Below are 12687 nucleotides of genomic sequence, written 5' to 3'. Positions count from 1 at the left end.
CTTCCGAGGAGTGGCTGGTGGGTTTGAACCGCCAGCCTTCTGGTGAGCAGTCAAGTGCTTTAGCCACTATGCTACCAGAGCTCCCAAATAAAAATATATATATATATATGTACACAGACACATAGATAAATCAGTGTCAATCTGAAAGAACATCTGGAAAGATACACATCAAACGGCTAATAGTAGTTACTGCCCCAGAGTAGGATTAAAGAGTGGCATAATGGGGGTGGATAGAGAGGTATATATCCACAAGAATTAAGTATAGCATGTAGATAGATGCCAGAAGTCTAGAGCCAGGCTGCCTGAGTTCAAGTCCTAGGTTCTATCACCATCTGTGTGAGCTTCAATATATTATATTTAACAGCTCTTTGCCTTAGTTTTTTCACTTGTAAAATGGGTATAACAATGGTTTCTAATGCATAGGGTTGTTGTGAGGATGCAATGAATCAACACATATAAAGCATGTAAAACATCTGCAGACAATGCTGTTATTATATATTTGATATAATTTAATTTTAAATAATATAAAATCAAATTAACATTCCCTTCATAAGCAGAGATAATGTATGTCCCTAAGTTTGGCCTTGGGAGTCTTTTCTAACCTTGTGATTTTAATCTGTTATTCTGCATGCCAGTGGGTCTCCACAGGAAAATCACTATGAGTGGCTACTTAAACATAAACAAGTTTGATGCCCATCTCAGGGGTGTGGTTCTAAACGAGACATTCTAGGAACTGAGAATCAAGCCAAACCTCCCGTGTCTATCTCATAAGCCCTGAAAAATTCTCTATCTTACCTGTTCCAGGAGGTCCTTGAATAATGGCCAGTTCTCTTGTGAGAGCAAACTGCAAGGCTTCCATCTGGGAGTCATCCAGCTTAAGGGCTTCCTTAGACGGCCACTGGTTGGGATCTAAAACATTAACTTTGGGTCTCAAGCCCTCGATATTCCTCAGAGATTTCCTAGTGGCTGAGGGATTCTCTATTAAGGAGGTGAAATCATATCTGCCCCCCATTAGCAAGTACCTTGGCTCCTTCACATAAGAGTCACACTTTATGATGTTTCTCTGGAAGGGGACATCTTCCTCCTGGACCTCCTGGAGCCCTTCTAGGACGTGTCTGTAGGCCTCAAAGTAAGCAGTTGTCTCCACCATGAGGAAAGAGTCAGAGGGCTTGACCTCTGCTAGCAGCTGTTGGCTTTGCTCGTTGAAGCAGAGCTGGACAATTCCTTGGCAGAGATCTTCCTGCTCCCTGTTAGACACAGTGGCAAAAAGAAAGGTCTCAAAATTGTCCTTGGACATGCACACTAAGGACCCATAGAGCAATCGCTTGGAATTCTGCCAACGAACATATTTCAGTGGTTTTGTGTCAAACTTCACCTTGTAGACAATGCCTGATGATGAACACATGGGGGTAATAATCCTAGTGTCAAAGTAGATTCGAATGTCATCAAACTTTCTCTTCCTCAGGCCCTGGTCTTCAAAACTCTGAAGAAGTTCCAAAATCCCTTCTCGCAGGGGTCTGACAAAATCTTCTCGAAGAAGTCGGAAGTGAGTATCCAGATAGACAGCAGTGCTGTCATATTTTCCAGAGATGATATTGGGGCGAAGGAAGGGCCTCTCGTCCATGTGCACTTCATTGTAGGTAGGGTAAATGGGCATAGTCCGGTAGCTCTCCACATGGTCTTCAGCCTCAGGCTGCACTAGAGTAAATGTGTCCACTCTTAAAGTGCCCTCTCGCCTCTTTTCCTGCAGATGTTCAATAATGGTCTGAACCTTTTCCAGGTTCTTTTCTGTCTCCTCTTCTATGTTAACACCAGAGGCTCTCAAAGCATTAAGAGAAGCTGGCAAGAGGGAAATAAGCATGGAAGTTTCCTGAACAGAGCTGGCAGGGAAGACACTTACAAGGTCCTGGAGAAGGGAGATGATGTTGCTAATGTGTTCTGGATACTGGTTTCGAATATCAGGAACAGGTTCAGTGATCATCCCTACCACATATGCAGGCAGGCAGACTCTGAGGAATTCGGAGTTCTTCAATATGCCCAGCACATGGAGAATGCTCTGCCGGTCCATTTTGGAGCTGCAAGCCTTCCGAAGAACCTGGCAGATGAGCTCAAGGAAGTTGGATTTCATGGAAGAATGCGACAAGAGCTCTTCTAGACCTAAACTTGTGGCAAGTGTGATGACCACCTCAGAGGGGTCTTTCTGCAGGAGACTTTCTAGGAACTTGTAGCCCAGTCTCTTCACCTGCTGTGGCTGTTCTGCAGGCTTCTGGTAGGGGGTCCGCCACTGCTGGAAGCTTTCATTGGGCCGTGGTGGTCTGTGGTTTCTTCCCTCCTGGTTTCCATTTCTCTGCCTGGTGTCATTCTCCTGACCATGTCTCCGGCCTCTAGCTTCATCACTGGGGTGCCCCTCATGGTTCCTCCTTCCCTGATGTGGGTTCCTGCCCATCGCCCCAAACCTCTCTTCCCTTTGTCGGCAAGCAACAGGATGGCTATTGGCCATAGGCCGTCGTCCAAGCTGGCTGGTTCCTCCTCTAAGAGCACTGGCTGCTGGGTTATTGGCCTGATTTCTAGCTCTTGGCGGTAATTCTCCATCCACAGGCCCTAAACACAATGTGAATACGAGGTAAGCACAAAAATCAAGGGAGAAGAGAACCCAATAGGACAACAATGAACATGCTCTCATTTCCAAAACAATTAAGGAGCTTGGGTTTGTGGAAAGAAAAAAAGCTTTCTGTCAAGTGTGAATAAATGGAAGGTAGATTATTCTTGTTGCTATATATATTATAAAAATGCTATTTTTAAAAGGCTGTAAAAGGCAAAAAGAAAGAAACATTTTTTGAGCATCTAACACAGGCCAGAGAATGAATAACATAGTAGTATCTCATTTAATCCTCATAAGCTGGGACTTACGTTTCAAAGAGTCAGAAAGATGAGTTCATTACTTCTAGTCTCTTACCAGTATCAAACAGAGTCAACACATGAATTTCAAAGCTTCAAAACACACCTGGGTCGAATTTTGTCTTGTCCACATTCTCACTATGTAACCTTGGTCAAGTTGTGTATATCTCTAAGCCTCAATTTCTGGGCTGATGTAAAGATTGTTTATAAACCTGATACATAAAAAGCTCTCAATACATGTTAATTATTACCAATAAACCAAACACACTGCCATCCAGTCGATTCCGACTCATAACAACTCTATAGGATACAGTAGAACTGACCTATAGGGCTTCCAAGGCTGTAAATCTTTATGGAAACAGACTGCCTCATCTTTCTTCTGCGGAGCAGCCAGTGGGTTTGAACTGCTGACCTTTTAGTTAGCAGCCAAATGCTTTAACCACTATGTCACCAGAGCTTCTATTACTAATAGTACTAGAAATAATTTTCTATTGGGAATACCCTATTGATTTCTAGGATCCTTGGTTCTGTTACTAACCAATGATGTCACAGGCAACACAGATATCAAGTGGGATGAAACTATAAAAGAGAAATACTACTTGAACTTTGCCTGCATCAACCAATGACAAGGGGAAAGTGTAGCTTTTTTTTTTTACCAAGATGTTTTTGAATGGCGAGAAAACGGAAAAATGAAATGGTAGACTCATTATGCATCTGTCAAACCCCATAGAACTATAACACAAAGAATGAACTTTAAACTGTGGACTTCAACTAGTAATACTGTATTAATGTCAGTTCATCAATTATAAAAAAATGCAAGCTATTAATAGAAGCTGTATGAAGGGAGAAGTAGTATATAGGAATATTCCGTATTTTCTGCAGTATTTCTTTACACCCAGGGACTAGTCCTTGGAAGAGGATATCATGCTTCGTTTAGTAGGGTGTCAGTGAAAAAGGAGAAGACCCTCAATGAGATGGATTGACACAGTGGCTGCAACAATGGGCTCAGGCATAGCAATGATTGTGAGGGTGGCGCATGACTGGGCAGTGTTTTGTTCTGTCGTACATAAGGTTGTATGAGTTGCAACTGATAGCACCTAACAGTAATACAGAAATTATTTTAAGGAGCCTTTGTGGCATAACAGTTAAGTGCTTGGCTGCTAACTAAACGGCTGGTGGTTTGAACCTACCAGCAGCTCTGTAGGGGAACTATGTGGTGATCTAATAAAGATTATTACTCCTATGTGGCAATTCCACTCTTTCATACAGGGTCAACTATGACTCGAAACTGACTAGCAGGTACCTAAAAAGAACAAACTGTTCTAAGAAAAATGAAACTCAAGTTTTTTCTCAGGAAACTGAAAAATGAAACTCAAGTTCTGCTCCTTTCTGCAGTATGAGTTCATTCCCACGGTACTTATCTATTATCAGCCCTCATACAGGAAGTAGGGGGAAGGGGAACCACGCTCAGCACTGACTGGAAAGCCAAACTGGTCTTCCTAGATCTATCACAAATTTCATGAGTGATCTTGGGCAACAAACCCCAAATTCTGTTTCACTTTCCTCCAAAACTGATTCTGAAGCTCACGTGGAGATTTTAAAAACAAACAAAATTAGACTGTGCAATGATTTGATTCTAAAAATGTTATGAAAGCATCAAAGGTGTACTATTTAAGATGATCATGCTGTATCATGAAATGTTAACTCCATTTATATATTTTTTTCGCATTAAGAAAGTTCTACATTTAATATTTTTATCTGATTGGAAACTTGATGCCTTGATAGAATGCAAAATTGTATCACTTCTCATTCTTTCAACACTCACACAATACATAAAATTCCATGGTTCATTTGTTCCACAGCTAAAACTGTGGAAACTTAGGGAAAAGCAAGAACCCTACTGGTTGCTTTATCTGAGAAAGTTCTGAACAAACACAACAATGACTACAGTGAAGTGATGCCTGTGACACTAACTTTGCTTTAGTGACTAGGACTCCAGTTTAATACATACCCTCTAGCCATGAGTGAGAAGCCCTGATGGTACAGTAAAAGTGTTTGGCTGACAGGTTGGCAGTTTAAACCTACCATCTGCTCTGTAGGGAGCTCTGATGGTGCAGTGCCTAAGGCACATGACTGCTAACCAGAAGGCTGGATGATCAAACCCACCAGCCACTCCTCAGAAGGAAGGTTGGACAATCTCCCTCTGTAGTGATACCGTCTCAGAAATCTAAGGAGGGGTCACTATGAGTCGGATCTGACTCGATGACACACAACAACAACAACAACAACATCTGCTCTGTAAGAAAAAGATGGGGCAGTCTGCTACTGTAAAAATTTACAGCTCTGGAAACCCTATGGGGCAGTTCTACTCTGTCCTATAGGGTTGCTATGACTCAGAATCAACTCAATGATAGCCGGTTGGGCTGGAGTCATAATTGGCTACTGAGCATCTGAAACATGGCTAGTCCTAATTAAAATGTGTAAAATACACACCAGATTTCGAAGACTTAGTATCCAGAAAAAGTTAAATATTTCATGAAACTTTCTAATGCTGATGACATCTTGAAATGATATTTGAGTATGTGAGAGTAAATAAAACACATTAAAATATTACAATAATAAAACTATTCAAGTATTATAATATACTGATAATATTTTGATATACTGGGTTAAATAAAACTTTAATTATTAAATTACTATTGAATTTTAAAAATTAATTTCACTCTTTATTTTAAATGAAGCTACTAGAAGATTAAAAATTACATTTTTGATTTGCTTTACATTTCTATTGGATAGCGCTGTTCTGGACCAGACAATTCTTTCCGTTCCTGACACCCTACCTCTGTTTTTGCTAAAGTGAACTGCACTCATTCATCATCTCTCTTAGGAAATGGGAGGGCTGTCTGTTCTTCAGAGTCATTCATGCTGCAGCTAAGGAATAAGTCATTCTTGAGAGATGCAGACAGTCTTAGGTGGGCTTGTTTATAGGGAACCCAATTTCCTCATCACTAGAATTTCCTTCCCATTACTTACCTCTGTGGTTGTTATGGGGATTCCTGGGTCTGGCCTCTGGCCGAGGTCTTCGGTCCTCCATGACTGAATCACCTGAATCCCTCCACGTTTCTGTCACATTCAGTTATCTGGAAATCACAGATTGAGTTATAGGTGCTCTTGAAACATCATGTTGTTGTTATGTGCCGTCAAGTCAGACCCTAACATCTTATCTAACCACAAAAACCCAAAGTGATATCAAAACAATTTTCTTGCCTCTATATTTTAATAATTTGTTATCTAAGAGTTAAATGGAAATTTTACTTATTTAAAATTGAGCACAAGTACTCAGCTCTGTGAATGCTTATCTTTAGTTTCTTAGTGTTGCTATAACAGCAATACCACAAGTGGGTGCCTTTAATGAACAGACATTTATTTTCTCCGTTAGGAGGCTAGAAGGCCAAATTCAAGGCTCAGGCTCTAGGGGAAGATCTTTGTCCCTTTTAGCTTGTGTTTCTCAGTTCCATGGCAATCTCCACATGACATCTATCTTTCCTCTTTTTGCTTGCTTCACTCTTGTCTAATCTGTTCTTTTTATACATCAAGTCATTAGGTGTAAGACATACCTAACCTAGACTTTGGACATGTTATTAGGAGGAACCTGTCCCTGGAGGATGACATCATGCTTGATAAAAGAGAGAGTCAGTGAAAAAGAGGACCCTCAATGAGATGTATTGACACAGTGGCTGCAACAGTGGGCTCAAACATAGCAATAGGACAAGGCAGTTTCATTCTATTCTAACTTTTGAGTTGGAACTCACTTAAGGCACCTAACAACACACTGATATGTCCTCACTAACATAACAAAGAAAACCCTATTTCCAAATGGGATTACATCCAAAGGGATAGGAGTTAAGATTCCAATACATGCTTTCAGGGACACACTTCAATCGATAACAATGCCCTATTATAATCTAAAACATTAAGTTCACAATTTAGATACTTTCAAGGTATCAAATTACCCTTTCCTTTATCTTTGCTCTTTCAAGGGGTAGAGGAATCACCATCAACTCCCATGCAAAACTATGTACTGTTTGGTTTATGCCTTTGGCCAAGTTACTTCCTCGGTAGCTAGGTTTCATTTTCCTCTCCCACAAAGTAGACAAATATTGTTGCCAGGGTAAAGAGGAGTACATTTTTGTTAATCTAAAACCATGCACCCACTGTTTCACCCAGCATTTATATCATACAGGAGTCTATGGATTATAGTACTCTATAGGAGCTCTGGTAGCATAGTGCCTAAGGCACTTGACTGTTCACCAGAAGGCTGGCGGTTCAAACCCACCAGCCACTCCTCGGAAGGAAGGTTGGGCAATCCTACTTCTGTAGTGATACTGCGTCGGAAACCCAAGGAGGGGTTGCTATGAGTCAGGGCTGACTCCATGGCAAACAACAACAACATAAGTAATTAGTGAGCAGTTATCCCTTATCCTACTTTTTGGAATGCAGCCAACTGATTTAAGTCCTCTGCTCTGTTACTTCAAGAGAAAGAAATTACATATTTTGATAACCAGGAGGCTTAGCATCTAGAGAGTGCTGTTTCCTCAGGACTAGGCAGAAATCTGCAATTCTTTACTTCTCTTTCTTCTATCTTGATGATTTTTAACACTGTCCTGAAAGAGGAAGAGGATGTCCCTTTGAGGGTACTTTCAATCCAATTCATACACATCATGTGAGCTGGGGCTAAGAAAAGAGTGGGTGACTCACTGTACTCAGCAAAGGGACTTTTGAGTTCATCCCTCTGCTGAGTTTTAAAATGTTCATATTTGGAAGCTTTGAATAGATTCTAGCATTATAGGTGGGGTAGCTTTGATCTTCAAAAAGGGAGTCCCTTTCCTTCCTGCTGGGAATATTTTTGAGGATTCGTTGCCCTCATCCTATCAAACTTGGTCTCATGGTGCAGATTCAATATTTAGAGTTTTTAAAATTAATTCCCTGAGGGCAAAATTCCTTCTTCTTCTTGCTAAACAACAATAACAACAATAACAAAATAGAAAATTTCTGGGATTAAAGAAATAGAAGAAAACAAAGAAGAAATGTTATGAAAACTAGGCAAGGAAAGGAAGGGATGAACAGACAGGAACAGAAAATGCTATGAAAAAACAGTCTGAAGTCAGTTTCTTTGGGATTTGGGGCCTAAAGAGCAGGAAGATGGTCTAAGCTGCTATGCAGGTCAGAATTAGAGGAGAAAGATAATTACTGAAGGGGATGAAAGAAAGAGGCGGAAGCAAGGAGGCCAGAGTCGGGTTAGCAGAGGCAGTCTCCAGGGTCCTGATGGAACTATTATAGGGTCAAAGGATGCCAAGGATGGGTGGTGGCATGAAGGCCCAAGCGAGGAGTGGCAGGGGAGATGGGGGATTGCTAAACAGTATGGGGGTCTCGGAAGGAGAGGGTGGGGGGGCTTGTTGAAGTGATGGGGGAACCTCAGATAGGTATGGGGGAGTCTGAGGTGCTGAGAACGGAGATGAATGAGATGACAGGAATTGAAGACAGAGGTCCATGGGGGAGAGGTGACTGAGGTAGAAAGTGAGGGTAGAGATAGGGGGTGGGGGATAGAGAACTAGAGGGGATCAGATGTGGGCAGACGTGATGGGGGCGACAGAAGTGGGTGATGGGGGCACTTGGGGGCGCGATGGGAGTACTAAGGAAATGATGGGGGCACTGTGGGGGTGATGGGGACGCTATGGGGGTGACGGGGATGCTGAGGGGCAGGGTGAACGATGGAGGTGTTGGGTGCTGAGGAGGAATGGAGCGTTAAGAGGTGATGGGAGCGCCCAGGGGGTGACTGGGGCGCTAAGGGGACGATGGAGGTGCCGAGGACAGTGGAGATGAAGAGGCACTGATGGAGGCTCTGAGAAGCGGCGGAGGTGGGTGATGGAGGTGTTGGTCGCTAAGGGATGGGACGTTAAGCGGTGACGGGGGCGCTGAGGAGAGAGGATGGGATGCTGAGGAGAGCGATGATGGAGGTGGTGGGAGATGAGGAGGTGACGGGGGCGCCGGGCCCGAGGCAGTGGCGGGACAGCGCGGGCGCCGGGGCGGGTGCAGGTGCTGGGCCGGGGGCCACTCACCCGCTCCTGCGCGTCCTCTCGCCGCCGCGGCCGCCAGATCTGCTCTGGCCTTGGCAGGTCTGCGGCGCCGCCCGGCGCCGCGCACTTTCGGTTTCCCTTCCCCGCAGACTCTGGGCGGGGCAAGGAGCCGGGCAGGCGGCCCGGAGGAGGAAGGGAGCCGCGAGGAGGCGAGCGAGGGGCTGGGCTCCACAGCCGCCCCCGCCCTCAAGTCCGTCAGTGGCGGGAGGAAGCGCGAAGTCGCCTCAGCTGCCCCTAGCGGCGGGGCTGACGGGTTCCGGGGGAAGGCTGAGGGGAGGGGACTGAGAGGAGCGGGCTAACTGCGCCCAAAGCTGTCGCAGGCCTCAGCCAGCCCTGAGGATGAGGGGTCCCTGGCCGGAGGCTTGGTGCGTGTGAGGCGCGACGTGGCAGCGAAGCCGACAAGCCTGATGGCTCTGTGTGTACGGGAAAGGGGGCGGGGCTAGACGGGACATTGAGAACCATTAGATCGCTTCGGGGTGGGAGGATTGGAGACTACATCTCCCAGGGGACCCCGCGGGGCGCGAAAGGGAAGGGGGAAGCGCTTTGGGCCCAGTACGCAGGCGCGAGGACCTCCTCTGGCTATATAAGCAAGGTGCAGGCTGCTTTTCGTTCTTTCGCGTCAGCGGCGCATTCGCTTCGGCTGTTCCTTGTTGTCCGATCTCCCTTGATGTCCGCCCAGGCGGGGGCCTCGGGTTTGCTACGGTATCTGGTGAGTGTAGACTTCGTTTTCTGTGGCCCCCTTTTCCCTTCTCGTGCCCCTGCCTTCGTCCCTGCGGCCCGTCCTTTCCTTCTCCCGGTTATTCTTCTCTGTTCTCAGATAGGTTTTAGGGCCGTGGGGGAAATCAATTTGGCGCTGCAATAATCGACGACTTATGCACGGATCTGAGGAACAATACGCTGATATAAATGATCACTTTACTTTTTACCCTAGTATTAAACTACTGCTATGTTTTATGCTATTGCTTGGCCGACTACACACCTGGTGTTTTTCCATTTTATTATTTTTGTCCCTTACCCAACCTCATGCCCGATAGAGATCTTTGCAGAGCGTCCTGTTTTTCAGATGTTGCAGTTTAGTTTCCGAGCACTAACCATCCACGGAGCAATGTGCTTCTTTCCACTCCCTGCTGGCTAGCAACCCGTGCCCCCAAAACCGGATTGGTGCGTGTGCCAGCAAGTCAGTGACTGGTGAAGGACCGAACTGGCTACTCTAAAGTTGGCTAAAACACACTGAAACCTCAACAATAAATTATATTCACAGACCCCCATACCCTCCCCTGCCTTATCAGAGATAACCCCCCTTCCTGGAAACTTGAAAAACCTGTGTGTGCCAGAGATCCTTATAGAAGGGTTGGACAACACTTACTTAAGGTGCGGCTCTACTCTGCGAGTGGCATTGTCTTATTCAATCCACTCTACTTAACTAGCTGGCAAACTCCAGCGTGACTGCACGTGGCTGAAGACTCTCTAAAGTTTCAGTCCATTTGCTGGTCGGATGAACTAAAACTTTATTCCAACCTAAGCCTGGTTCCTTTCAGCAAGAAACACATAACACCTATCAGATAGGCCTGCCGCTGTTCATTTTTAGACCTTGGGAAGATGATGATTGGTATCGTTGGTTTGTTTACAGGTTAGCATGGCCAGATGGAACAAAACGGTTGTTGGAGGAGGGGATCATTGCTGGGCTATCAAAGGAACCTCGTGTGGACATTTCCACCCTTCTGTCTCCTGATCTCTGGGGTAAGCATTTATCTCCTGGCTTCTTAGCTTGTTAGGGGAAAATGGAGGGGGGGGCACCTTTTAGGTGTTAGGTATGTTCTGTATGTTTTTTTAGGATTTCTTACATTTACCTATTGAGGTTCAAGAGAACTTATAGCCCCAAGTAGAATAATCTTTTAATTGTAGAAGGTGTTTAACTTTTTAAAAAAATGCTCCTTAAACCACATTTTGGGCTTCCATTCATTTGTGTTTATGGATGGACAGGTTTGTGTGTACTTATTCTGAAGTGGTGAGATAATGCATTGACATTGTCTTTTTTTTTTTTTTTTTTTGAGAGCCACTTGCTGTTGAGTTAGCTGCTTATAATTCCCAACTGCATAACTTTACAACTTCGTAAGTCCAGGCATGAAGCACTCAGGGCAGAGCTTTTTGGCAGTATGTGGTTCTGTTTTGTTACGTCAAATTTCTGATAACACGGTGCATAAAAGCCTGTGATCTCTTCCCAACCTTCGTAAAAGCCACTGTTCACAGCCATATTGGTCTCTATTATATGGTTCCAGAGGTATTGTATCAAGGACAAGACACAGAAACGCTCACATGTTGAAGACATAGGAGACCAGCCAAATCTTATTCAGGGTTCTTTCAGTGTCTTGCTAGGGGGGAAAGGTTATGTGCCGTTGAGTCGGACCCAACTCATAGCGACCGCTCCTTGGGTTTCCGAGGCAGTATCACTACCGAAGTAGGTTGCCCCCATCTTCCTTCCGAGGACTGGCTGGTGGGTTTGAACTGCCAGCCTTCTGGTTAGCAGTCAAGTGCCTTAGGCACTAAGCTACCAGAGCTCCTAACATGTTCTATAGAGACCCTTTATTTTATGTCAAAGAAAATAAAGGAAGTCATCACAAAATGATGATTAGTGGCAGATAAATTTATTGCTGTCACAGGCGGGACTACAGAAGTAGGGAAAGGACCATGACTGGGATACATAAATGAAGGTTAAAAAGGGTTGGTTCCGGTGCTTGGCTACATGGTGTGACTCATGTGGCCTTGAGAGAGAAATACCAGGACCCGAACTTTTAATCTGGCGCCTAAATTTTGAACTATTTCGCCACTAGAGGCAGTTGTTGAAGCTGTGGGCTTCCTGCTGGCATATATGATGACTGAACTTTTTTCCCCGACAGATCGACCATGTTGATCTAACTTCTCTAAGCCAGTTTCCGTCTGATATGCCAGTCTGAGCAGCTCCTCTGCCCCCTCTTCCTTAGGCATCTAGCTGATGGGAGTTGATCTTTCTATATTTTCATTTCAGGTTTGCTGTCAGCAGGAATCTGATTAAATTGACTGGCAGTCCTGATGTGGGAAAGAATTGGTAAGTGATACCAATTAAGCTCAGGTGGAGACAGTAACTGCATTTCATACCACTTTCAATATGGATTGCTCTTTTCAGTCTAGTTTCTGTAACTCAAGGCTGGCCGTTGCAACTGATGACATAACTTTTTTCCCCATCAGATCGACCATGTTGATCTAATTAAACTACTAGCCAGTTTTTTGTCTGATGCATCGGAACCAGAGAGGGCATCTGTCCTTGTTTTCTCTATTTTTAAATTGAAGATTGACTTGTTCTCAACTTTCTCCACCCTAAAACTTAGTTATTTTGTTTGCTTTCTACAGGGCAGTAAGTGACAGCCTGGTGCCTTCTTTGAGCTTGTCTGGGTGAGTTTTCTGTGAAGTGGTGGTTTCCTCAGTAGAACAGTGACTAAGTAGGCCTAGGGTAGAGAGGCATTGAGTTTGCCCACTTGGAGGTAATCTCAGGACCCAGACTGACCTTCAGTATAAAATGGGAGGTTAAGATTGGTTTACTCCCTTCTCAGTAGGACTGATAGTCCTCTTATGGTATCACTAGGTCTTTTAAGAATTAAGGAAAAAGGCCTGTTAA

The 12687-nt window shown here is 44.4% G+C and overlaps 1 protein-coding gene and 2 non-coding genes across 3 annotated transcripts in view; 2 read left to right on the top strand and 1 right to left on the bottom strand.

Annotated features, from left to right (window-relative positions):
- Nucleotides 1-6010, bottom strand: part of ZNFX1 (zinc finger NFX1-type containing 1) — a 37642-nt gene extending 31632 nt beyond the window's left edge. Inside the window, exons 1-2 of the mRNA XM_007938327.2 lie at nt 5932-6010; nt 796-2601 (exon numbers count right to left, since the gene is read on the bottom strand). Of these exons, the coding sequence (XP_007936518.1) occupies nt 796-2601; nt 5932-5992 (1867 nt within the window). The 5' untranslated portion in view covers nt 5993-6010. The remainder of the gene's footprint in view (nt 1-795; nt 2602-5931) is intronic.
- Nucleotides 6011-11894: 5884 nt separating this feature from the next.
- LOC122149818 lies at nt 11895-11985 on the top strand. Its single transcript, XR_006163349.1, has one exon. It is a non-coding gene; the product is annotated as a small nucleolar SNORD12/SNORD106 (small nucleolar RNA).
- Nucleotides 11986-12222: 237 nt separating this feature from the next.
- Nucleotides 12223-12316, top strand: LOC122149819. The gene has a single exon (XR_006163350.1). It is a non-coding gene; the product is annotated as a small nucleolar SNORD12/SNORD106 (small nucleolar RNA).
- Nucleotides 12317-12687: the final 371 nt, after the last annotated feature.

Source organism: Orycteropus afer, unplaced genomic scaffold (assembly GCF_000298275.1).
Source record: "Orycteropus afer afer isolate SDZICR_OR568_19922 unplaced genomic scaffold, OryAfe1.0 scaffold00049, whole genome shotgun sequence".
Lineage (NCBI taxonomy): Eukaryota > Metazoa > Chordata > Mammalia > Tubulidentata > Orycteropodidae > Orycteropus > Orycteropus afer.
The sequence above is the reverse complement of the archived record's forward strand: the minus strand, read 5'-3'. Positions and strand labels throughout refer to the sequence as shown.